General features: G+C 42.1%; 1 protein-coding gene across 2 annotated transcripts; it reads left to right on the top strand.

The window, feature by feature from the left end:
- Positions 1 to 2,167: 2,167 nt before the first annotated feature.
- Tigit (T cell immunoreceptor with Ig and ITIM domains) lies at positions 2,168 to 21,478 on the top strand. Of its 2 annotated transcripts, none has more exons than XM_048803914.1 (4): positions 2,168 to 2,406; positions 3,778 to 4,104; positions 7,461 to 7,549; positions 19,091 to 21,478. In XM_048803914.1, the coding sequence occupies exons 1-4, from the start codon at positions 2,343 to 2,345 to the stop codon at positions 19,349 to 19,351; spliced, it is 741 nt and encodes a 246-aa protein (XP_048659871.1). In that variant the 5' UTR covers positions 2,168 to 2,342; the 3' UTR covers positions 19,352 to 21,478. The 2 variants fall into 2 exon arrangements, with proteins under 2 accessions (XP_048659871.1, XP_015333980.1); XM_015478494.2 differs by having other exon boundaries at positions 2,170 to 2,406; positions 19,088 to 21,478.
- The last annotated feature ends 4,585 nt before the right edge of the window (positions 21,479 to 26,063 follow it).

The following is a 26,063-nucleotide window of genomic DNA, read 5'->3' as shown; positions in this document are numbered from 1 at the left end:
CCTACACCCACCCAGCTGCACCAAGGCTGACCAGGCCTGTCCAGCCCATAACCTCCAAAGGAAATATGAGTCAGCACCTGGCTGGCCTCAGAGGTTTCTGTTGTGTTGCAGGGGTTGCTGACTGGTCCCAAAGCACGGGATGGTTGGTCCTAGGTGCTCTCTGCCAGGCCACTTCTCAGAGCTGTGCTTCTCACTATGGCTGGGCGGATGGATCCTCCAGCTCCCCACCTGGAGTCCCTGTAGGGGTTTCACAGAGGGCCCTGCAGAGGGCTCCATGAAGAGATGCTTCTGCTCTTTACTTTCCACTAGGGCAGCCTCAAGCTCTGACTGCCGCAGTGACTCCTTCCCTGCAGAAACATCGTATCATCTTCTTTTTATCTCAGATCCATAGGAATGAGAAGATGCTGTAGAACCCTGGCTTTGGAGTCTGGAGACTGGGGTTTTACTCATGGTAAAATACACTGGATAGAAAAAGGTTATCTTCCTCTGATTATCCTCAATATTATTTTCAAGGCACCTTACCGGACATCCATTTGTTAAATCCTTATAACAACCCTCTGAGGGAAGTATTGTTATTCTTATATGCAGATGAGGAAATAGGTGTGGGGTGGCTGAATAATTTTCCCGAGGTCACCAAACCAGGATGACTTTGGTCCCTGGTATTATTACTCTATAGTCTGTTCACTGTTACCCTTGAAGGAATAGCTCAATGGATCAAAATGGACATGACCATGTCCCTATGTGGACTAGTTGCTTAGAAATAAATAGGAAATTTCTTGAAACTTTTTTTTTTTTTAATAAAGCAACTCTAGGTTTCTTTGGATTTCTCATTGTGTAAGATAAACCCACCTTTTTGGCCCCACCTGCTCCACTATAGAAACTTGGGCTGTGAATCTGAGTATCTACCTTTGTCTGTGCTGCATTCCCACTAGCTGATTGTGGCTCTCCCACCTCTGGTACCTCTGTCTGGCAACTGATTTGGACAAAATGCCTCCTGTTCAACCCAGCACTTCCCCTTGGACACTAGTTAGGTTTTATCACTTCTTCAACTGATGGCATTGTGGCTGTTGAAAGGTAGTGGAGATGTCTCCTGATGTGAGCCTTAAAGGACAGGTCGAGTTTGGGTGGGCAGAGAGAAGCTGGTAAGGTGTACATTGCATAAGGGTCTGAAGGCGGGTGCGACGATCATGTATAGAGTGAGGAATGGGAAGAACCCAGGGAGGGGAAGAAGCTGGCCTGAGTCCTCTGCAGGGGAGAAGGAGGACTGGAGACTGAATGTGGCTGGAATGAAAGGGACAGGACTAAGCTTTGGATGTTTCCCCTGGAAGAGATGCAGATTTGGGGGATACCTACCGTGGAGCATGCCCAGGATAGCTGTGCTGAGAGTCTAGGAAGCCCATGAATATGGTCCTCCATCTCTTCTCTCAGGTGGTTTCACCAGAGAGGAAGCTTTGTAAGACCATAATTTCTCACCTTGGTACCTTCAGAGCCTCTGAGTCTGGTACTTTGCAGGCACTCAGGGACTTTTAAATGAATGAAGGGAGGGGAAGACAGAGAAGGGGAGAAGAAGGAAGGGCGAGTCAACAGCAAGACCTAGTGATGAGCCAGGAGCCCCAGAAAAGCGTCAACCAGTCCTTTCCCAGAGTTAGATCAGCAGGACTCACTCTTCTCCATACTTCAGACACTCACGGGGTCACTGTGGACAGGAGAACTTGCTCTTGTAGCGTCTCCTGAGTCTACTGCATCCGAGGAACTGATCCAAAGTTCAACAAGTCTCAATTCAGGTACACAAGACCGAAGGATAAGATTTGAGGAGAACACGTCATTCAAGGGAGAGTTGCTCTGTTGGACCCTTGTCCCAGACGGTGTCTGACCTGTAAGTACCCCCACTTACAAGTTTTCATTAGGTTGCAGACTCTTCAGCAGGGCGAAGTCAAGGGAGCCTAGTGAGATGTTCTGGATTAGTAACAGGTTCTCCAGAATCTTAGGTACTGCTCTGGGGCCCTTGAACTCTTTAGATACTAAAGTTTGATTTTTAAAGACTGCATTAAGGCAGAATTTAAAGTAATCAGTTGACTAACAGTCACCAAAGACTAGTATACCTCTAACCACATTTTTGTTTACTTTTCAATGTGTTTCCTTCACGGTCTTTCTTGTGGCTCACCCTATGTAGATTGTGTACTTGTCGAGAGCTTATCTGTTTCTGACATTGCTTTTGTGAGCTCAGTTTTTCCGAGACCCTCTTTCCTCACAGGCTCGGTTTCATCTTGCCATCTGCAGTCGGCCAGTTTCAGTCACAGAAGAGGCCACATCTGCTTCCTGTAGGCCCCCTGGGCAGAAGCATGCACTGGTGCTTGCTCCTGATCTGGGCCCAGGGCCTGAGGCAGGCTCTCCTCCTCGCCTCAGGTAAGGTCTGGAAAGCTATTGAACTGGGGAGGAGGAAAGAACAAAGTTGAGCTTGACCTAGAGACCAGGGCACTCATGCAGGGAACTGGTGCTTGCCACCAGTTTGAAGCAAGAAAACATGGTTCTCAGAGTCCTGTGTACCCTCGAGTGAGAAAAGACCTTTGAGAATGAGATGTACCTGTATTGGATGGCTGAGCCTCAGGGCTGTGGATCTTCAGGATGGGGGGTTGCAACCAGTCAGCATTAGAACGGAGGCGGGAGAAGGAGAGGGGAGTAAGAAGGAGGGCAAAAAGGAAGAATAAACAATTTACTTTTAAAAGCTCTCTCTTGCTTCTTGCTTCTTTTCTATCTTTGAGGAATCTTCCAGGTTGTTGGTAGTAGTTTCCTATGGATCAATAATATCTTCCTCATAGATTCCAGAAGTATCGACCATTACAGACGAAATTTTTTGTTAAATTGATTTCTTATAGACCAAAAACCTTAGACAAATATTTCTGAGAAGGGGGAAACAGAAATATTTTAAAAAAACTGTAGTGCCAACAAATTAATGTTGCTTTCTGAACCTTTTAAGGCTGGAGAGGTGCCCCGGGATGCTGGGGGTGGTGAGCATTGGAGAGAATAGTTTTGGTTGGGAGAAGCAGAGTTTCTGGCTAAGCCTAGTTCCCCTGAATTTCTTGGCTTTCCCAAAGGATTTTCCAGATACCCCCAATGTCCATCAATGAAATAGCCAGGCTTTGCTTCAAAGGAACCCAGCGCCGGAGTAGGCTGCTGGAGTACACAGAAAAGTCAAGGATGTGGTGCTGTCTCTGGGGGAGACAAAATAAGGATGTGAAAATAATCAAAGAGCTGCTCATGAGGCTAGACGGCAGAATGTCCTGAGAGGGCGAAGTGCTAAGTCTCGAAGCCTCAGCCAGGCCCTTAATAAAGTGCTAATTATACAACCCAGGCAGTGAATGTGAAAGGACAAGGGAGGTGTCTCTGGGCTGCGGTCCTCAGAGATGCAGGAGAGGAAATGCAGATTTGACAAGGCGCTAAGTGGGTGGGGGCGGGGGGAGACAGAAGAAAGCTCTGGAAGCAGAGGTGATGGAGGAAAGGAGCCAGGCTGGACAAAATGGAGGTGTATAGAAAAGGGCAAGAGGACCGGAAAGGGCCAAGGGCTGGGGCTGGGAGACTTAGTTGACAGTGAGGAAGAGGAATGCCTCTCAAAATGAAAACAGAAACAATAGTTGTCTGTTTAGAGGAGGGATAGGATGGCCTGGAGAAACAATCTTTCCTAAAACCAATCCTGGCCCCCTTGGAATTTCTATAGGGAGGTTATAAGCCCATGGGTGACCTGGAACTTACGTGTGCCCCTTTTCTCTTTCCTAAAAGTTACAACAGGCACATTTGTGATGAAGGGGAACATTTCTGCAGAGGAAGGTGGCTCGGTCGTCTTACAGTGTCATCTCTCTTTCACCATGGCTGAAGTGACCCAAGTCAACTGGGAACAGCGGGACCAACTTCTAGCCATTTGTCATACTGAATATGGGTGGTACATCAACCCAGCCTTCCGTGAGCGGGTGGCCCCGGGCCCTCACTTTGGCCTCATTTTCCAGTCACTGACCATGAATGACACAGGGGAGTACTTCTGCATCTATCACACCTACCCTGATGGGATTTACAAGGGGAGCATCTTCCTGGAGGTCCTAGGAAGCTCAGGTATTTCCTCGGAGCAGCATAGAAAATGCCATCCTGACACAGTCTGGGGAGCGAAGCTCAGTCCTGGAGCACATTTGAATCACTTGTGGAGTTTTTAAAGAATTCTGATACCAGGGCCCTCACACAGACCAATGAAATCAGAATCTCTAGGGGCAAACAAGGATGTGATGTGATCCCTAAGCATCCTGGTGATTCAATTTGCAGCTAGGACTGAGAGCCACTGCTCTTGAGTGGGAAGCACAGCTTATCTATATTACAAGGAAGACCGATTGGTAAGGTCATATGCTCATTTATTGATTTAGTGTCAATCATGCACATTATAATTAGCCCTTAAGTTTATAAAGATCAGAGCTAGTTAATGTACAATAATTGGCATTGGTGTTGCATTTCAGAGTTTCCAAAATTCCTTCAGTCCTTACCCACTTGGATGCTTAAACCATTTCTCCCAAAGTTTGAAAGGATTATTATCCTATCTGAGAGATAGTATAGGGAGTGGTTCAGGGCTCAAACTCTGACACCAGACAGCCTGGATTCAAATTCTTCTTTGCTGTTGACCTCAGACAAGATTACTTAGCTCCTCTGAGCATCGTTTGTTTTTTTTGTTTTGTTTTGTTTTTTCATCTGTGCAATAAGGATGTATGTAAGACCTTATGAGGTGCTAATGTGGGATTGGATTACCTACTGCAAGAAAATGTCCTTACATCAGTGCCTGGATCATGATAAGCACCATGTAAGTGTTGACTGTGAATGTGATTCTTATTTGACTGTTTGATGAAGGTGAAAACCTAGGCTTGTATCTAGTTGCACAGAGTGGTAGAGCTGATGTTAACACAGGTGTTCTACTTCCATGGACCTCCAAACTCAGAATGTCTACTTTCTGACATCAATTATGTTGGGGATTAATTTTCATGAGTTTTCAAAGTATGTGTATATTGGGAAAATGAAAGGTTACCTTAAAGTTTCCTTTCAAATGTCACTTCTTGGCTGGTCCCAACCGAGGACAAATGCCATGAGTAGTTAAGTGCCTAGGTTCCGGAATCACATTGCTGGGGTTTGATATTGGAATGGGTAAATTACTTAGCTTTCTCTCAGTTTTCTCATTCATAAAATGTGGTGAACAATCTCATGAGCTGTTATGAATCAGGTCTTGTAACTGTGCTGAGCACATAATAAGCTTAACTTAATAAATACTTGTTATTATACTATTTATTGCCTTGTGGTTAGAGGAGATCTAGACAATAACACAGCAGAGGACCAGCAAGCATAACCACCTGATGGTCTTTACCATTTTGGGCTTTTGTCATATGCCCAAGGGCCCATCAGTTACTGCAGGACTGGGGATAGGGTGGGATCCAGACAGATCACCTCCTACCCGCATGGCATGGAGGCCCCAGGAACTGGAGCCCACAGGGGAACTATATTATGTTTTCTCATGGCTAAAACATGAGAAAACATAATATAGGCTAAAACATGTCCAGGGACTGATGCTCCTAGCAAGCATACTTGTCGCTGGCCACAGCGGCACTTGTCCCATTCTCCATGGGAAAATGGAGAAATGAAGGGGCAAGTGTCTGCCCTGTACCTCAGGGGCCTCCTGGGGGGAGCATTCAGAAGACATTCTATTGGACCCCTGCTCCACTCCTGCCCAAGTGCCACACATTTCCACTCTTTTTGCCCTGGCAGACCCCAGGGCCACCACTGATCACTTGTAGTTTTCCTCCTGTTTCTCAAGGGCTTAGTTGCTTATCCAGAGTGCAAGACCTTTATAATTACTCGCACTAACTCCAACCCTGACTTTTTTCTGACCCTAATCTCAAACCTTAGTCCAAGTTTCCAGTAACTACCACATGTAAGCTATTTTTAACCTTTAAGCTAGAATTGAACTTAACCCTACAGCTCACCTGATACTAAGCACAAGTCTTAAGTATCCTTTTGCAGAATCCACCTCTTCTCTAGCTGCATGTTCTGGTGCTTGCTCTACGGCTGCTTCTGTTCCAAAGACCTTGAAGTCTTTGATCATTGAATATGACTGTGAATGGAAGAATTGGAGTTTTAACTTCAGACAGAAATTTCCAATGAAGTTGATATTCTTAATATCCAAAATACTTTCTGGTCCTAATTATATCTCTAAACCTAAACAAATTCATTATCATAACCTCCCCTTAAATGTGGCCATGGTATTAACCTTCTGCTTCTATCAACAAGCTGGAAGAGAATCCAATCTCAATCCTGGCCCCTAGCCTGGCTCTGACCTCAGCTACGAGCACAGGTCTTGTCTGGGCTCTGTGCGTAGCCCTCTACAGTCTGCCCTGACTCCTGCAAGGTGACTGCTGTCTGGTTCCTACCTGCCTTCTTTCCCACTGAGTGAACTTCATTGCTGTGGTCAGTGATGCCCGGCTTGGCCTATGGAGACTGAGTCCTCAGAGTGGGAGGAGCATGGAATTTGGCTTTTGGACAGATACTGCCCTTGTCCTAGGGGATTGGAGACCTTAGCAGCCATTCTAGCAATTTCAGACCTTAGAAGGTAGCAAGGCCAGGCCTCTACTAGACCCTTGTTTTCCAAGTCTGCCCTGGACTCTCGGGTCCTGCCTAAAACCCTGGGGTGAAGTTAGAAGAGGGATGAAGTGGCCTGGAAACTCTTCTACCCATAGCACAGCATGCATCAGGACAACTGTTTGGGTTCTCTCATATTCTCCTTAAATCAAATATCACTCATGCCTTCAAAACTCCCCTCTTGCCTCTTTTTTCTTTCCATTATATTTTATGTCTTAAAGAGATTTGCTTGTTCATACTCTCATTCATGCTACAAATATTTCATATCTATTATGTGTCAGGGGCTGATAAAACAGCAAAGTATAAGGCTCCAGAGCCTTCCTCCCTCCAGAGTTTCACAGCTGAGCTTGAAATAAGGGTTAAGGAGAAAAGTCACATGCCTTTTCTTTTAGTAATTTGATATTAATTTATTGCATTTCTAATTAAACTGATTTTAATGATATGGCTCTGTATATGAAGTGTAATGCAAGAAATTGCTCACTTTTTGGATTTTCTTCTGATGGTATTATTTCTTTCATTTCGTGATTACTGAAAATGATCTTGTGGAATAGAGGAAAGGAGTGCTAAAAAGAATTTGCTCTGGTTCAAATACAGGAGGCATGACAATACCTGGAGATAAGACATTGATTTCCTGATAGTCCAGGTGGACTCTTTGCTGTCCAAAGAATTGGACTTAAAGACTCCAGGCCTGTGGTTGGAGAAAGGCACTTGTGGGTCCCTGGGCCCTGAAGCTGAGGCTTCCCTGGGGAAGGCAGCTTTGCTTTGGGTCTCTGACACGCACCTCTATTTTGTCCTCCCTCTAGAGCGCAGCGTCGGGTTCCAGGTCCCATTGCTTGCAGTGCTGGGGGTCATCTTCATAGCAGTCATCGGGATGGTGGCATTGGCTAAAAAGGTAATGACTCTGGCTACACACTTCAGTCAAGAACATCTCTGTCCCTACCACCCTGGTGCTTTCAGTGTCCTTTCTGTCCAGAGAGAGAGAGAGCCAGATGTGACCTCCCCTGTTGCCCCTTGTACCTTTTTCTTGGCATGGTTGTGCCTTTGAATGCATTTAGGTTCTTCCCTTGTCCCTCTTCCAGGCTGGAAGCTCCTGGAAGGTTGAACCTGAATCCTACCTGTCTTGCTCTCTGCAGTTGCTGGTTCCTGCCTGACCCTTAAGCCACTACTCTGGGAGTTCATCTACTATAAATTTCATGCATCTTAGAGGATGTCTACTGTGTGCTAGGGCTTTCTTTATAGTAGCTCATCTAATTTTCACAACTCTTAGCTGGGGCTGAGTAGCCCAGCACTTCTGTAGAATGGGAAATTAACACTAAAAATCTGGGGTCAACAGATGCATGGCAAGATCAATGGGTTGTAAATCCTCTGTTGCTTTAGGTTAGAGGTCTTGTGGTGGAAAGAGTAATGGAGGGAGAATTGAAAGATCTAGTTTCTAGTTTGGCACTGAGTGTCTGGTTTTTTCCAGGTCTTCACTTCTTCATATGTAAAATGGGGTTTGTCATTCTGTGTGCTCTATATAACAAAGTTGTGATGAATGGGTGGCATATTTCACGTGAAAGCTTTGTAATGGTGAAGAAATATGTCAGTGTCCTTGCTGTTACAAACTGGAAGCTCTTGCTTGGAATGAACAGGGGAGTCCTCACTCCCTGGTCTGGCTGATCTCTTGGGTTCTTCGAGTAGCCCAACTCTCCTTTATTCATTTCACTACACAAACTTTTTGGGGAATGCAGCCTGTGTTCCCCAAACTGTTTTCCTTCTTTATCCCAGAGCTTCTTCCTAGATTCTGACCCACTCTTCCTCCAAGGATGGTTGTGGTCAGTTAATAACTCATCTCTGTAGTCCAAAATCACTCCCTCTGGACTATGTACTTGGTGCTGTTGTTACTGATGTGTGTGGATTTATACCTACCATCTTTTCTTCATGTTTGCCTTCCCCCCATTCTACCTGTCATCTTTTGAATTAAGGTTTTCTTTAATTCAAAATAGTTTTCTTTATTATTAAAACAAAACTATTTGTAGTCCTACCAGCAATGTATGAGTGTGCCCTTTCCCCCACATCTATGTGGAAAACAGTATGGAGATTCCTTGGAAAACTTGGAACGGAACCAACATTCAATCCAGTTATCCCACTCCTCCGTTTATACCCAAAGGACTTAAAAACAGCAAACTACAGTAATACAGCCTTATCAGTGTTTATAGACGCACAATTCACAGCAGCTAAAATGTAGAACCAACCTAGATGTCCTTCAGTAGATGAATGAATAGGGAAACTTTGGTATATATACACAATGGAACTCAGCATTGAAAGAGAATAAAATCATGGCATTTGCAGGTAAATAGATGGAGTTGGAGAATATAATGCTAAGTGAAGCAAGCCAATCCCAAAAAAACAAAAGCCTAATATTTTCTTAGATATGAGGATGCTGACTCACAATGGTCATGCAGGGCTGGTGGGGCGGGGGTAGGGGGTGGGAGGGGTGGGGTGGTGGTGGTGTGGGGGACATGGGAGGAATGGAGGAACTTTAGATAGGGCAAAGGGGAGAGAGAGGAAAGGAAGAGGCAAGGAGATAGGAATGATAAGTTAGACATCATTACCCTAAGTACATTGATGACAACATGAATGGTGGGAAAATAGTTTGTGTACAATCAGGGACTTGAAAAATTGTGCTCTATATGTGTAATATGAAATGAATTGCATTCTGCCATCGTGTATAACAAATTAGAATAAAAAAAATTTAATTTAAAAAAGAAAAAAGTTGAAGTAGCGAAAAAAAAACCTATTTGTTAGCTATGTACCCCTGACTTATTAATATCTCTATTAGTACTAATAAATTAGTGCTTTTATCATCTCCTAGGTTATACAAGAATCTTAGAGCATGTTAACTCTTTTTATTTCCCTCCTTCTCCAACTTATTGCTGTTATTACTATGCCTTTAAGTTCTCTGTACATTTTTTTTTTTTTGTATTGAGGGTTGAATCCAGTGTTGCTTAACCATTCAGCCACATCCCCAACCCTTTTTAAAAAAAAAAATGTTTAATTTTGAGATAGTTGCTAGTCTGGCTTTGAATTTGTGATCCTCTTGCCTCAGCCTCTGGAGTCGCTGTGATTATAGGTATATGTCACCACACCCTGCAGTTTTGTCTACATTTTAAATCCCCAAAGAAATGGATTTTATTGTTTTATGAGTCAATATTCATTTAGATCCACCCTTTCTGTTGCTCTTTACTCTGTCCTGTATGTCCTGTGTTTTAACTAGGATCATTTTCCTTGTGCCTGAAGTAAGTCCTGCAGTATTTCCTTTACTGCAGGTCGTGGGTGAGGAATTATTTTGGTTTTTGTTTGTCTAAAAATATTTTCCCCCCGAATGTAAAAATAATACATTTGTTTTGCCAGGTATAGAATTCTATGTTGGCGATTATTTTCTTTCAGGACATGGAAAATATTATTCCATTGTCTAGCTTCCTATATTTTTGTTGAGAAACCAGGTCTTGTTTTTGCTACTTTGAAAATGTCTTTTTTTTTTTTCTTTCCTTTTGGTTCTTTTAAATTTCCCTTGTCTTTCTTCAGCAATTGAACAGTGATATAATTAGGTGTAGTCATCTTTGTATTTATTGTTTGGAGCTGGGGTGGAATGCCTTTTCAATCTGTGTTTCGATGGTTTTTGTCAGTTTTGGGTCAATCCTGGCCATTAGTTCTTCATATCTTATTTCTCCAATCTTGCTTTCTTCTGCTTCTGGAGCTCTAATTACAGGTATTTTTTAGACATTTTCACTTTTCTCCTACACAACTCTGAGTCTTTTTTGTATTTTCCACCCATTTGTCTCATTATATTTTATAGTAGATGTTTTCTTCTGACATACCTTCCAGGTTCCTAAGTATCTCTTCTGATGTATCTATTCTTTGTTTAAATAGTTCATAGTCTGTCAAAATTCCCAATCTTGTCTTTTAAATTATTTGAAAATATTAATTATTTTGAAGCTTGTGCCTGATCATTTTATTAATCAGATCCTCCTTGAGTCTTTTTCTATTGCCTATTTTTACTTGTTTATGGGTCATAACTTATCTTCATAACTAGTACTTTTCATTAAGTGCGGTGAATTCTACATGAAAAACGATAGCAATAATTTGAGGCTCTGGTAATATCATCTTCTTCCAGAGACTATTCCCTTTGTACCTGGTGGGTGGCAGGTCTAGAGGCACTAACAATCCCAGGTCACCCTAATTAAATCAATGTTGAGGGGCTTTTGAGCTGGATTTCAATTTCTGCTACTCCCTTGCTCTTGGTCCTTTGGGATCCACTTAAACACCCATGAAGTTTTCCAAAGTCCTCCCTTCCAAGGAGGTTTCCGAACCCAACTTTTGTCCCTCTTTCAGAAGCTCTCTGCAGCTTATCTGCCTCTCAGCTATAACTTTCAGACAATTCTCTCCAGGGGAAAATGTCCCCACATTCTTACCATCTGTCTCTCTGGGTTTCTTCTTTCACCACTAGATTCCTCACTGATTTTTCAGATCTCTAATTTCTTCAAGCAGATGTTTCTAATATTTCATTGATCTTTTCTAGCTTTTCTCAGGAGAAGGTTTGGTTCAAAGTAACACAGTCAACCAAGGTCCACCAGAGGCAGAACTCCTCTTTAGGATGTCATGTTTCACATTTGCATTTGAAACTTGACTCCTACAAGCAGGCAGATTCAGCTGGCTCACCTTTGCTATACCTTGGGGTGTTTGGGGCCAAGATCCTCACAGGAGTCACAGTAGCCCCTCAGTTCCTAATTCCTAACCAGTCACTTTCCCTCCATCTGACTAGGTCTTCGCTAATCCCAGTGAGAGAGGAATTTGGTCAAACTTTGTGTCCTTAGTCTCTGGTTCCATTTTGCTTTCCTGTTGTGAGTTCTTACTCGCTTTTACTCTCTCTCTCCCAGAAAAGAACCACCTTCTAATTTTTCTCTTTTTTTCTAACTTAACTTCTAGTTGAATTTTTGTTTTATTTTGCTTTTACTCATGTTGATCTTTTGAAGACCACACACTTGATTTTCTCCCCAGGTCTCAGATTTTGGATGAATTACATAAATAAGAATTGCTTAATAAGAGAGTATCATTATAATATTCTCTAGCTTAGACCTCAAGGTATTTTGCATTTTAAACAGTCTTAATTTTATATCCTTGCCTTGACCTCATTGTATATGTTTTTCCACTGTTATTAATGCTACTGATGAGATTACACTTTTTCCTGCATATTAAAATCTGTTATCAGGGACTCATCTTGGACTTTTAGCTTAATTTTTAACATCTTAAATTCTGTCAGTTTTCATAAACCTACTCTGTTTTTCTTAATCTACCACCAATATCAAGGGTATAATATAAAAAATTACATGTTCTATTTGACATATGTTGTCTTCAACCTGATTCATAAATGATGAGAGCCCAGGACTCCTCACCCTAATCTTACCTGACCAAGAAGAGATTGAAATGAGGATGCAGAAAGATATTTTGGTGGCAGAGCCAAAGTCATGCATCCTCAGAGAGGTACAAATTTCTCAGGTCTTCCCTAGTCACAGGTCCAACTGTTCAAAGGCACCTGTAAGGACCTTGCTAATTTGGTCCTTTAGGAACTAAGATTCTTCAAATGTAGGAAAAGCTCACACAATGGTGATTTCCCTGTGTAAATTACAGGAGGCTTTATACTACAGTTGATTTCTTGGTACATTAATTTGTTTGCAAAAATCTCTATTGTGTCACAATTCAAACCCTCTCTTTGTGGTTATAAGACAAGCTTTGAGGTTACTGATCTGCCTGGTTCACAGGGATGATGCCATGTATTTTTAATCATTCACCAGAGGTGGTCAACCAGACTGCGGGGGACCCAGTGGGGCCGAGATGTGGCTGGTACTAACAAGGAAGCCCACAATCCATAGTATTTTCATTTATGTCACAGGTGTCACAATTGACATGGTCAGGAAATGAAACCTCTAAGGGAAAGTGAGAACGAGAGAAGTGATAGGCTAGGGGGAGAGGAGGAAAGATGACATTGATCTGCAAGCTGGGAAGGGAGCTGCTATGGTGGCTGGTGAACAGATGTCCTCTGCTGTCACCAGCATTCTGCAGCTCTGGAATGGAAGGATTAAAGCCTCTTTAGAGGCAACGGAACACATTTTTTTCTGTTAAGTAGTCAAGGCTGGTTCATTTTCATGCCAGGCACCCAGATTAACTTTGGTCAACATGGAGATCGAGAAATAAGAAAATGTGCAAAGACAGTATCTATCAAGTCCCGTTGTTTCCTGTATGGAGTGTTTTACTTCCCAGCCTGCTTTTTGACATTTCTGCTGCTTCCTGTTTAGTTCACGGTCCTCTCTGCTTTTGTCCTGTGTGTTGACTGTAGTCTCCAATGCTCTCTTTCTCCTCATTCAAAACATTTTTTGCATGCATTATTCAAGCTTCCACATGGAACACATAGTTTGAAATTGGGTTGTTCGAGGACGCTTATTGTTGTGATTTGGATGGGAGGTGTCCCCCAAAAGCTTATGTGTGAGACCATGCAAGAACACTGAGATGAAATGATTGGGTCATGAGAGCCAATCCCCTGATGGGATTAACTGAGTGGTAATCGAAAGCATGTAGGGTGTGGCTGGAAGAGGTGCGTCATTGGGGGAAAGCCTTTGGGTATATATTTGGTGAGCTGAGCTTAGTCTCCCTCTCTGCTTCCTGATCATTATGTGAGCCACTTCCCTCCACCACACTCTTCTGCTATGATGTTCTGCCTCACCTCGAGCCCCAAGGAATGGAGCTTGGTCTATGGACTGAGACCCTGACACTGAGCCCTCAAATTAACTTTTCCTCTTCTAAAATTGTTCTTGTTGGGACTTTTAGTCACAGCAGTGAAAAAGCTCACTAAAACACTTATTAAGGGGACTTACAAAGGAAACTATAAAGGGGGGTGTAGCAGTGTGTTGTAACCACCTCTTATTCTTTAGGGGAGATCATAGGGCACTACTGGAACTTGGAAAGAGAGTTATATGGAAGAGCTGCCTTGAGAAATGCTGTAATCAGCAATTGAGTGTCACAACCAGTCCAAGGCCACCCTGCAGAGAGAATGCATGGAATAGAAACCACTACCTCAATCTCTTTTCTTCCATCTCCCTGCTGTTCAACATTGACTGAACCCAAACTTAAGATGGAGGCCAACAGAACCCACTTATGCAGTATATGTAGGGCAGTTTTCTTAGGGCACAGAAGAGGGTGGAGATGGCTGGAGACCAGAGCTCAGGGACAAGTGGACCTTATCTATACCTATACTGATTAGATAGCTGGAAACTGGGCAAGGGATCTAAACTTTCCTCAGGGCTGACTGACCTCAGCCTTCTCTTGTGTATTCTTAGTGTTCTTTGATTAAATATCTAAGCAATGCTCGTGTTGGCTGCCCATCTACATTTCTCCTGGGAATACTGTGCTCTGTTATCCATCTTAATATCCCCTGAAACAGGCTTCTTTGGCTCCCCCTGCAGTAATTACATCCAGTTCGTTTCTAAAGTGCTGCCATCTGCACCTTCTTATTTTGGGGTGTCCGCATCCCATTGCTACTAGGGATCCAGTTCTGCAGAAGCATCACCTACTTCAGCCCCTGCCTGTCGAGGAGAGAGATCATGGACTTCTCAGTGATGCTAGTATGGCCCTCCCTAGCACATCCATTCCCACCTTAGGACAAGAAGTGCTCCCTGGATCTGCCCTAGGAGATCCAACATAATCAACTGTTGGAATTTTGAAATTACTTACTACAGGAATTGGCAAAGTTTCTCTGTAAAAGGCCAGATAGTAAATTAGGCTTTGTGGGCCATATGGTCTCTTGCAAAACTCCAACTCTACCATTGTAGTGGGGAAGCACTATAGATAATATTTAAACGAATGAATATGGCTTTGTTCCAATACACCCTTATTTATAAACACTAAAATTTAAATTCCCTGCAATTTTCATGTGTCATGAAATATTACTTATTCTTTTTTTCTCCCTAATCACTTGAAAATGTAAATACAATTTTTTGCTTGTGGCCTGTACAAAAACCAACAGTGGGCCAGATGTGACCCAGGGGCCTTAGCTTCCCCCATCCTGATTTTGGAAGGTTCATTGTACCATTCTCCTTTTTCTGAGCATTTTGTTTTCTTCTTGCACTGCCGGAGCAGTGTTAGCATCTCCATTGAAAACAGTATACTCTTACTTTTCTCCTGTGGCCCTCGTGAAGGTGTGAAATCTTGTGTCATGAGATATGTGCCCATGTTGGTAAATTAGCCTTTATCTAGTCTCCATATTCTCACTCACCCCAGGTCCATCACTTTTGGGATTTACTCCCAGGCAAAAATCTCCTAGTTCCTGCTAGTAGTACATTTAAGCCGAGTCCTTTTCTGTATAACCTTTCCCTTTCCTTAGCAGAACCATCACTTCCACCATTAGTGTAGAACAACATTTTACCCTGTCTGATGGTGGAGGTAGAGGCAGATCCGAGCAGGGATTATATTCTATCAGGGAAAAGGGGACCCCTTCTGCCGCTCCTGATGGTGCAAGTGAAGCAGGTGGTTCAAGGCTCTCATTTCCACCTACCCAGAGGTCTACCTTCCAGGACTCAGAGTCTCCTCCTTTCCTATTAAGACCTTGGTTTTGGCATGAAATCATTGCCCAGTCTGTGAGACCTTTGAGGTTCTGTCACTCTTAACAATTAACTCCTGGGCCTGGTCTTCAGCTGCTGAAGACGAGTGTCTCTTTAGATGCTGCCAAGGAAGAGCTTTGACTTCCACACTTGGTTGGAAGTTGGTGATGTGTCTGAGCCTGTCACTTTCTCTGTTCAGTGTATCAGAGGACCTTATCAAGATCCACTCACTCCCAGAGTCCTAAGAATTTCTGTTCACCCCATACTTCTCAAATACCAGAGTTGGTGCACCAGCTCATAGTTTCCTTCCATCTGTGTCTCATCCCATTTCTTCACAAGTCTTGGAGTCAGTTTTGCCTTCACTGAGAAGTATGCCCTCCCCAGTCACCTCCCTATGGCTACATTGCAGCATCCTTCTCAGGAGCAACTGGGGAGAATGATTTACTGGGATGTGTCCTCAGATGGAGGGTAGTGAAGGGAACAACATAGGGTAAGGAAATTAAGCTCAGCATGAATGTGACCTCAGCTTGAGGCTTGACTGAAGCAAGAATTATATTCAAAGCTGGTTGCACGTTGAAGGAATGAGCTGGCCTTTTGAAAACCTGCATCAGCTAGTCAATGACCACTGACTGCTCACCAGGAAAGGCCAAGAGCAGCTCACCAGAGAAGAGGCAGCTATAAGCTCACAGCCTAATGCTCCCAGTTTCTGGGGAATGGAAGAACCATTCAGGTGTAGGAATCTGAGCATGACATCAGTGACATTTCCTACAGACTCTAGAAGCCAGCAGGTTGCACTCTTTGGGGTCTTAGTCTTTGGAATCAGGCAGAATTAAGTTTGGGTCCCAGCTCCTCAGTAACTTCAGTAGCTGAGCCACTACTAAGCCTCATCTGTAAAATCTGGATAATTATGGCTTTCCCTTATAAAGATGTGGGAAAACTTTAGTCAAACAATTCATTTAATAAGGCATTTGGCATTTTTTACTGGCATGTATTGGTAACCATTATTTATTAGGTTCTTATAATTATTATAAATTTTATTTACCACAGTACTTCATAATACCTTGTGTTCCAAACTGTTTACAGTCTATGGATTTAATATGAATAAATGTTTTAGGCTAAGCAGATACTGGGAAAAGTGCCCCTGGGGGGTGAGAGCAAAGGAAGGTATCTATGTCCAGATCCTGTGCAGTGGCTCAGCCAACCAATGTGTTCACTCTCACATTCTCCTCGAGGCCAGTGTTTGTCCTAGAGGGACTCAGCTGCCATCTCTCCTGCTCCCTTTGGTCCTCTAGGACAACATCAATGCATTAATCCCAGACCTATTTTTTATACCAATTATAATTATAGATCCCTCACAGAGGACAGAATGGAAATGGAACAGCTGAGGGACCCAGCTCAGGAATATTTGCATTTCTCAGAGGACTTTTGGAACTCAAAATAGTTTTAAGATTAAAAAGCAAGGGTGGCCATTCTTACCAAGAATACATAAGCATAAAAGGTCATTATTAATTCTTTGAGAAAGAATTAAGGGTTCATATTTTTAAAATGGATTGGATTGCATCAAGGGATGCAGTAGTTCTTTTACATACAGCATGAGCACTGATAACCATCTTCTTCATATTTATGTTAAGGTTTAGCAACTTCTACTGGAAAGGAGTGATCACTGATGTGTCTATGTGCTTCTGAGACTATGGCATCTCTAGGTCCAACTCCTTCAGGCCTGCAGTGAGTCACCATCCCTCATTATTTTTTCCCTTTATTTTATTTATTTATTTTTATGTGGTGCTGAGGATCGAACCCAGTGCCTCACATGTGTGTGGGAGGCACATGCTCCACCACTGAGCTGCAACCCCAGCCCACCCTCCCTCCATCCCTGATTTTTGACATTTGTTCACTGTGCCCATCCACACAGCCTTTACCCTCCCTCTCAGCCTCGCAACCTATATTTGTGCCCTGCTGGGCTTGACACTAGATGATGCCGGGGACAGTATTTCCCACCTTGGAAGCAGTGGTTGTGGGCAGAAGGAAATTCGGTGTGCATTTGTTGCTGTTATTTTCCAAGTCTGTGTGGCTCTTTGTGATTCTGTCATTCAGACATATGGTGGGGTCGGTGACCTGCATTACAGCACTCTTCAATAAGGCCGAGGGGGTGTCATCTTTGCACTGAGATGTCAATAAGCATTTCTTTTGTCATCCTACTTGTGCCTGCTGGTCTTCAATTTCCTTGTCTTAACACAACCTTCACCTATGATGCTCTCACATGGAGGTAATGGCTGACTTCACATCCCTGATTTTACTAAACAAATGCCACTGTTCTGCCCTAGTGTCCCATAAGTACAATTGTAGTTGGCTGGTCATGAGACTCTGCTTTGATTTAGAAAATCAGGTTCTTTTAGACATGAGACTGTAGAAGTGTGTGTGTGTGTGTGTGTGTGTGTGTGTGTACACGTTTGTGCCCGGGGCCTGGATCTGCATTTCAGTCCCTAAGACACATATCAAGCATTTGTTAAGGGCTCTGAGGTTGCCAAGAAGAATAGAGCCAGACCCTTCCTTCAGTGACCTCACATTTTGGAACATGGAGAAGATAGAAGGATAAACAGATAAATCTAAGACAGCATTGAATGTTACAAGAGAGAACACCATATTCCAGCTCACAGGATGAAGGGGGTCAGAGAAGGCTTCTTGATAACATGCTGCAGAGCTGAGTTGGGGAGAATAAATAGAACTACCTGGGAATGCACAGTGGGCAGAGCAGTACACAAAATTGGGAGGCAAGAAAGAGTGTCTGGCACTGTGCAGCTGTGAGAGGAGAAGCTGTTTGGCTGAGGAGAAAGCATGGCCTGGAATCAGACTAAGCAGGGTCAGTGCAGGATTCATGCTGAGGCACAGAGCTTCCCCTTGTCCTTTCTAGTGCATCCCAAAGTAGACATGATAGAGTGGTTTCTGAGTTCCACTCATGACCTAGTCCAAGTGGGGCTCAAAGAAGATTCTTAATAAGTGGTAGCTCTCTGGCATCTAGACCCCAAGAATTGGGGTATGAGGCAGGAGAGGAAGCTGGAAAGGTGAGTGTGACCAAGTCACAGAGGTGTTTTGGAGGAATCAGTCTCCGGTGGGGAAGGTTTGAAATTATGGATATTCTTCCCCAAAGAATGCATCTTAAAATAAACTTTTAAAAATGTTTTATTAGTTATTGATGGACCTTTATTTATTTATTTGTTTATATGTGGTGCTGAGAATCAAACCAAGCGCCTCCCACATGCAAGGCAAGTGCTCTGCCACTGAGCCACCACCCCAGCCCCCTAAAATAAACATTTTAATGCAATTTAAGGGTATTTGCAAATGCCCTAAAGTCCTACTGTGCATGCCAGATGAAGCACCCCTCCTGTAGGTAGTGGGTGCTATTGAAGAGACTTACACAGATGTATGGATGGATCCAATTTTCATGTTCACAATATTACTGCTGGTGGCTGTGTGAAGTTGGGTTAGAAGTAATAGGGAGTCTAGAGTCAGGCGGGTATGAAGTGCAGTTGGCAGAGAAGACCAGAAGCAGAAATGGAATAAAGTTGGATGGGTTTTATGTATGATTGGAGTTCAGCATTAGCTTCCAGGTTTCTGGTGCCATAAATCAGAATAAAAAATGTAGGGGCAGGAGCAGTTTTTTGGGGAGGGAACATGATGGTTTCTTCGGGACAAGATGAGTCTAAACTTGCCATCACCAGCCAGTGATGCCCACTTAGCAGGTGGACATTTTAGAATACCATTTCCATATACTCACTTTTTAATTTGTTTGTTTCTAGAAGACATCTTTCAGAATCCCTTCGGCGGAAAGCGACCTCAGGAGATCACCCCCTGCAAGCGACCTCAGGAGATCACCCCCTGCACGGCAGGAGTGGAGCCCCAGCATCTCCTCGTCCCCTGGAAACTATGTACTGGCAGGAGCTACCCCTGCTGGCCTCTGCAGTGTGCAGAGGGAAAATGACTATGCTGAGCCTCATGACTACTTTAATGTCCTGAGTTACAGAAGCCTGGGCAGCTTCAGCTTCCTCACAGAGACTGGTTAGCAATCCGAGGCATCTCCCGGGAGATATGTTCCTGGCTTTGTATTATGGATGGATGTGTAAGCCTCTGTTCTCTCCATCAATCCTCTCTCTCTGTCTCTGTCTCTGTCTCTCTCTCTCTCTCTGTGTGTGTGTGTGTGTGTGTGTGTGTGTGTTCACTTGAGTGAATAGATGTCATCCTCTTCTCCATCTTTACTTCCTTTGTCCTTCCCTTACATTCCCTTATTGCAGACCAGAGGTGAATAACTTGCATCTTGGTCATGAATGTGAATTTAAACAAAACAGAATAAAACAAAAACCAAAAAACACACACACCCCAAAACCCTTGACCTGGCTTTGCATCTAGCATTTTGAGCAGACCCTGTGACTCCAAGAAACACACTCCTCATGATAGTGCCAGGCAGGATTTTGTGCTCCAGGGTTTGTGGTAGATGATGATAATGAGACAGGTACAAAGCCACCCTTGTATCATTTCTCCTTGTCATTTTCATAAATATTCATTCATTCAAGGCAATTTATGAATGAGACATAGGTACCAGCCTCTATGGTGAAGCTCAAGGGTGACTAAACCTTGTCTCTGCCCTTAGGAACATACAGTGAAATAGGGAGACAATATTTATATTAAAATGTGATAAGGAGATGAAGACACAGGATGCAGGTTTTCAGGAAGAGATGTTGGTTCTGGGTGAGGTGTTAGCGTGGGTTTAGCTGTGGTGAAGTGGCTTGGGGTACAAAGGGATCAATGAGGCTGGACTGGTTGTGGAGGACAAGTTTTGTAGGGAACAGGCAGGAACTAAAGTCTATGCAGGTAAACGTTCCAGGCACCAACCAAGGCACCTCAGATTTTATTCTCTGGACAGGGATTCAAGTCTCCTTTTTTGTGTGTGTGATATATTCAAAGTCCGAATGTGATGGCCTCATACAGAGGACCCCAGGCTCTTTCAACCCCATGTGCTGGGAAGCCCCCAGGCAATATGTGTCCACTGAAGAAACTGAGTCCTGGCATCTGGGTCAAGATACACCTTTTCTGGACCAATCTACCAGTGATCCACTGAAAATAGAACCTGTTTCCCACCAAAAGGAAAAATCTGGGTAAAGAGGGGGTAGATAAGAGTATGTGGGTGATAAAAGGTTTCAAAAGTAAACACCATTAAACTGGCTTCTTTGAACACTTTTATCTACTCCCGACTTCTTTGTGTCAGGGATGGGGCATCTGAGCAGTTCATTTCTGTTGAACTGTATTTAAACCAAATTTAAAAGACTTGATCCTTCTACCAACTCTTCGAGGGAATTACCAGTGAATGATTTCCTTTCACGGCACTGGAATTGAGAGAGACTGTGAAACAAGGCTGTCTCTCATCAACGGCTAAAACAAAGAAACAGCCTGGGGTTAAACAAAAAGACAGTTCAACTCCTATTCCTCCTTATATTTGTATTTTTCTCACCTTCCTTCCAAATGGGTTTGTAGTCAGAAGCAGTGGATTGAAATCTGTCCCAAGCTCTGGTCCTTTAGAAGAGAGATAAGTATAAAATGCTGTTGTTTTCTGTGGCAATTCACAGTATTTTTTCTTGCAGAACTAGGAATGAAAATTGGTTGGGAGTAGAACACAATTCATGAATTAGAGATGGACTAAAATGAGATGACAGAGAGGGAGTGGTGCTTCGATTTGGAGGAGCTGTATATCGAGCGAAGGTTGGACTGAGAGTTGGTCCTTACTTAACATAGTTTTGGTCATTGGGAGATATTTCCAAACCATTGAGATGGTGATAAAATTCCAAAGATGTTGGAAATGGTCAGACTACCAAATGAGATTCAGTTGGATAGAAAATCAATTTCAAAATATAATTCACTAAACTAGATTGTCCTCTGAGAACACAATCCCTCACAGATTCCTGGGGACATGTGATGTCTAGGACAGTAGCCATTTTCCATGTGTAGCCGTCCACTCTTGAGGGAGGTTAATCCAACCTGGGATGAGCTGTGCGCATAAAACACATGCCCAATTTTGAAGACAATAAGAATCATAAAAATATAAATTATCTCATTTGTAATTTAAAAACATCGATTACATGTCAAAACAATAACATTTTGGATTTATTGGGCTAAATAAAATGTATTATTAAAAGTGATTTTTTGTGTTTGCTTTGGTTTTTTAAATGCGGCTCCTGGGAAATCCACAAATGCATATGTGGCTGCCATTATATTTCTATTGGACTCTGCAGCTCTCAACTCTAAACCCAAACCATGCTCGTTTCGGGGAGGGTACCTATCCATGTCAGTTTGTTTCTGTCTCTTATTCAAAATAGTGTTTGGCGAAGCTTTTCCCTCTTATTGTCTTCTGAAAAGTACAGAGGGAAGGATCACAAGGGAGATTGAGGGAGGGGACCACTAAGGGCTGACAAAGACGTCCCAACATCTCCTGAATTCCTCTTGGGATCCATGACAGGAAGTGAGAAGAATAAATGAATGAATGAGAGTTCAGGAAGTTATGCAGTTACTGATTCCCTGCTGACACTCTGAGCCTGGGCTTATAGAGTATGAGCTATAACCCAGAAACTCATACTTAAAAGATGTGAGAAATTTCACCATGGAACTTTGAGATAGATGGTCTTCAATGTGGACAGTACCTTATCATAATACAACTTTGTTTCAAAACTTGTTTCTTCTCATTCTCTGAGCCCCAGAAATAAATGATCACACACTTATGTTTATACAGAGGCCATTTGATCAAGACCAAGTATTAAGTCAAAAGCAGGCTGTGCATTTATTTTCTTCCAGCTCTTCCCAAAGCTATCTGAGGTAGCTTAATGGTCCAACTCATGTAAACAAGGCTGAGATGGACAGGCAGGAGGCTGTGTATGCTAAGTGGAAATGGAAGTATTCTGGAGAACTCATCATGCCCCGCAGAGAGGAGACAATATACAGCTTGGCTGTGGTGTGGCTGCCTACTGTGGTGTGTGAGTTTTTTTCAGTCTGATTCTTTCCAGTCCTGCTTACTGAGTATAGTAGTAGTCCCCCCCCCCCNCTCTTGTTCTCTTTTCCAACTTCCTTTGGACTACTGTCCCAATGGCCCTCAGCCTCCCACTTCATGTGTGCAAACACCCCCCCCACACACACACAAACTCCAAAGCACAACTGTCAAGAGGCCCAATGGAACCTTATGTGTGGCAAAAGCCCACGTTTCTGGAAGTCAGAACATACTTGATGTTTGTGAGAATTATTTGCATAAGGTAGCATATAGGATGGTGGTGTCCAGTAGAACTTTCTATGATTCTAGAAAAGTTCTATGTCCATGCTGTCCAATATGGAAGTCACTAGCCACATGAGGCTATACAGAACTTGAAATCTGGCAAATGTGACAAAGGAAATTCAGTTAATTTTAACCAACTAAAATTTAAATGTAAATAATGACACAGGATCGGTGGATAGGGATATCACAACTATAGTAACTACCTTGCATATGGAAGAAACACAGATAGCTGTGTTTATAGACATTTGATGATTCGACAGTTGTTAAGCTTTTAACAGGGTCACTACCAGGAAGAGACATCAAAATTCCCTTATTCTTCTGTGTCCTTTCTCTGATCAAGACAAAGTATGAAGTCAAAAGCAGGCTATGCATTTATTTTCTTCTCGCTCTTCCCAAAGCTATCTGAGGTAGCTTAATGATCCAGCTCCGGTAAACAAGGCCAGGATTGTTGGGAAGTTTGCAATTCAATGGTGTTAGCAGGAATAGACTTTCACTACAGGACAGTAGTCATTCTGATTTCATGTGGGTTGTAAAGAACATCTTTTCTGGAACTAAAACTCTAATAGATTATATAGAGATCAAAAAGAAACCACACAGTATATTGGACTAGAAACTGGACTACTTGGTCCAAGTACTGATCTCTGCAGTTTAGCTTCATGAGTTTGGATGAGTTAACCTTTCAGAGTCTCAGTAACTTCATTTGTAAAATGGTAATCATTATACCTACTTTATAGGGTTTTTAAAAGGATGAGGTTAAGAATGTGGTTGACTGCTTTGTAAGCTATAAAATGCTTCGTTAATAATTAGTATTGTAATGTGAGCCATGGGCATGTGCATTGTTCATGCTATAGAAGTTTCCAAGGGGCAACAAACCTTTGGGGAATAACCAAGGAATCTGGAATCAATGTCCTTAAAACCTGGGACTTAAGGAAACCTAAGAGTTTCACATAGAGCATGGGTTCTAGAGGCACCTGTAAGCATTTACAAATTTTGTGTTTTAAGTGAGATGATGATCTTTAAAAAAAAGTCAAACATATCTTGACTATTGATGGACTTCTTATAACAGGGTGCTGCATTGTTTTCAGTCTCTGTGTTTATAATCAAGTTGATTTCAAGGTGCAAAGGCTTCATTCATAAATGATTCACTTGCTATAGGTGGTTGGAGCAGTGAAAGATTTTGCAGTAGTTGACATACTGAGAAAGTGCAGGGAGGATTGTCTTCACTTTGCACACTGTGGAGGAGGGATGCTGAATTCAAGAAATATGTCAAGCTAGCAGCACACTTTGTGAGCTGTGATGGAGTCAGCAAAGCATCATCTAAAGCATTAAATTAACTTTGAGAATGTAATTAATTTTATAGTTTTACTTGTGTTTATTTTGTAATTTAGGTTATTAAATTCTGTTTGTGCTATAAGAATAACAGGTTTATCTGATATCACCTTTGAGTCAATTTAAGAATATTTATAATAAAAATATAATTATGCATTATATTATTAATTTATTAGTAAATAACAAAAATAATCAAACTTCCTCCCATGAGTTCTTGGAGAAATTTTTTTCCTAGGAGTATATGTATTTCTCAAGTTTAAGAAATACTGGGGTGTGTAACTACCATTGGATTTCAGAAGAACCTTGGTTTAAACTCTATTATATTAATTGTTTTACACTGGCAAAAAATATTTCTGAACCTCTGTCTTATAAGTTGATATAATAATAGTTCCTTTACAATGTTCACAGTGTAATTATGACTATGGATGAAATTATAAACTATTATTAATTTATTAAATTATAAATGATTACAGTGCCATTTGAATAGTGTATGCATTATTTACAATAACCATAGCCCATTCCTAGACCACACCATGATGTGTTCATGTGTAGAACAGGTTTCCAGAGGTCTCTTTTGGAATTCTCTGCAGGCCCCTGAGCTCAGATCTGGAGATTGTTGTACTCCTCACACTAGGGGAAATGGCTGACCACACTCACTTCCTCCAACTCAAAGCCTAATGTCCTTCTGAGTCACCAAACTAGATTGTTTATTACTTAGACACGTCCTTGATTTACTCTAGCCATTGTCATCTTTTGTTATTTTATAAATTCCCATGGCACTGAGAGTCTGAGAGTATAATATACCTCTTGATTTTATATGAACCTGTATTTCTAGCTGCTAGATCTTAAGGTTTATTAGAATGTAATAATTTCTTCCTTTGCATTCATGCACTGCATGGTGTTGAGTGAAATACAGGTGCTCAATGGGTTGTCTTCACCAGAAACAAATAAAGATGTGTTTGCCTCCTCACATTAGCAATTTCTATGAGAACAGGGAGACTAGAGAGCACCTATGGGGACAGTCACATATAGGAAAGGGTGTAGGGAACAAATAGGAGTCTCTTAGTCTCTTAAATCTTGGAATAGAGATATACTTTGTGCCATAATTTTTCTATTTTGCATATAGATCCAAGAACCCCAAAAGATAAAAAGGAGGCTCTGTGATAGATTCTCAGCATAACAGTGATAAGGGGACATGAGGATAGGGGGCATAGTGCCATGTGGGATTGGTTATTTCCACAGCAGATAGATGCTGGTTTTAATGCGAGAAAAGACAAAAATGTGAATGGGTTTATACAGTAGTAAATGAGCCTTGTCATCATTTTGAAGTTTGGACTGGTGTAGGATGATGCCCAAATTTGTCTCGTATTTTCCCAAAGTGAGTTCAATATCACCAGTCCTGTGATTCCTACTGCTTGTATCAAGAGGACTGATATGTTGATTTATTTTTTTTGACCTTCCAGGTACAGTCCTCTATTTGCATAATCTCAGACTATAGCTAGACCCCAAAGTATAAAAAACATGTGGAGAGCTGCCCCAAACAGACATTGCCACGGCCACCACATGAAGAAGGCACCAATGGAAACCAGGAGAAGAGTTTTTTTTTTTTTTAATTATTCCTTCATATTCAAACTTCACAAACAGTGTGAACTTGTACAATACCTCAGAAAGTGAAACTTACAAAAAAAGTGCTGGTAACATTTAAAAAAAAAAACAACAAAACCCCAAAAAACAAACATCATTCTTAGCAACATCAATTACTCTTCCACACAAAACAGAAACCTTGTAAAATTTATTTTCGTATTTTTAAGGCGTAATACTTCCGTATAAAGTATATGCAAGAGATAAAACTTCACAGTATTCCAAAATGTCACAATAATAATAATAATATAATAGTATAATGAAGCGCTACAGTTAATTTTTCTTTATTTTTTTGAATGTTTTTTTCCTGTTTAAATAACAAATACAAGTCACAGGTAAATATACGTGAGAAAAATACGAGGCTAATATTAAATGGCAGGTAAGGATACTGTCACTGTAAGAAAAAACTGGCAGGATGTGTGTATTTAGTCTATATTTTAAAGCACTTGATAGAAAAGGCGTATGCAAGGTTTTTCAAAACAATTTTTTTTCTG

Source organism: Marmota marmota, unplaced genomic scaffold (genome assembly GCF_001458135.2).
Source record: "Marmota marmota marmota unplaced genomic scaffold, marMar, whole genome shotgun sequence".
Lineage (NCBI taxonomy): Eukaryota > Metazoa > Chordata > Mammalia > Rodentia > Sciuridae > Marmota > Marmota marmota.
Note: the sequence above shows the minus strand (reverse complement) of the source record. Positions and strands in the feature narration are given on the sequence as shown.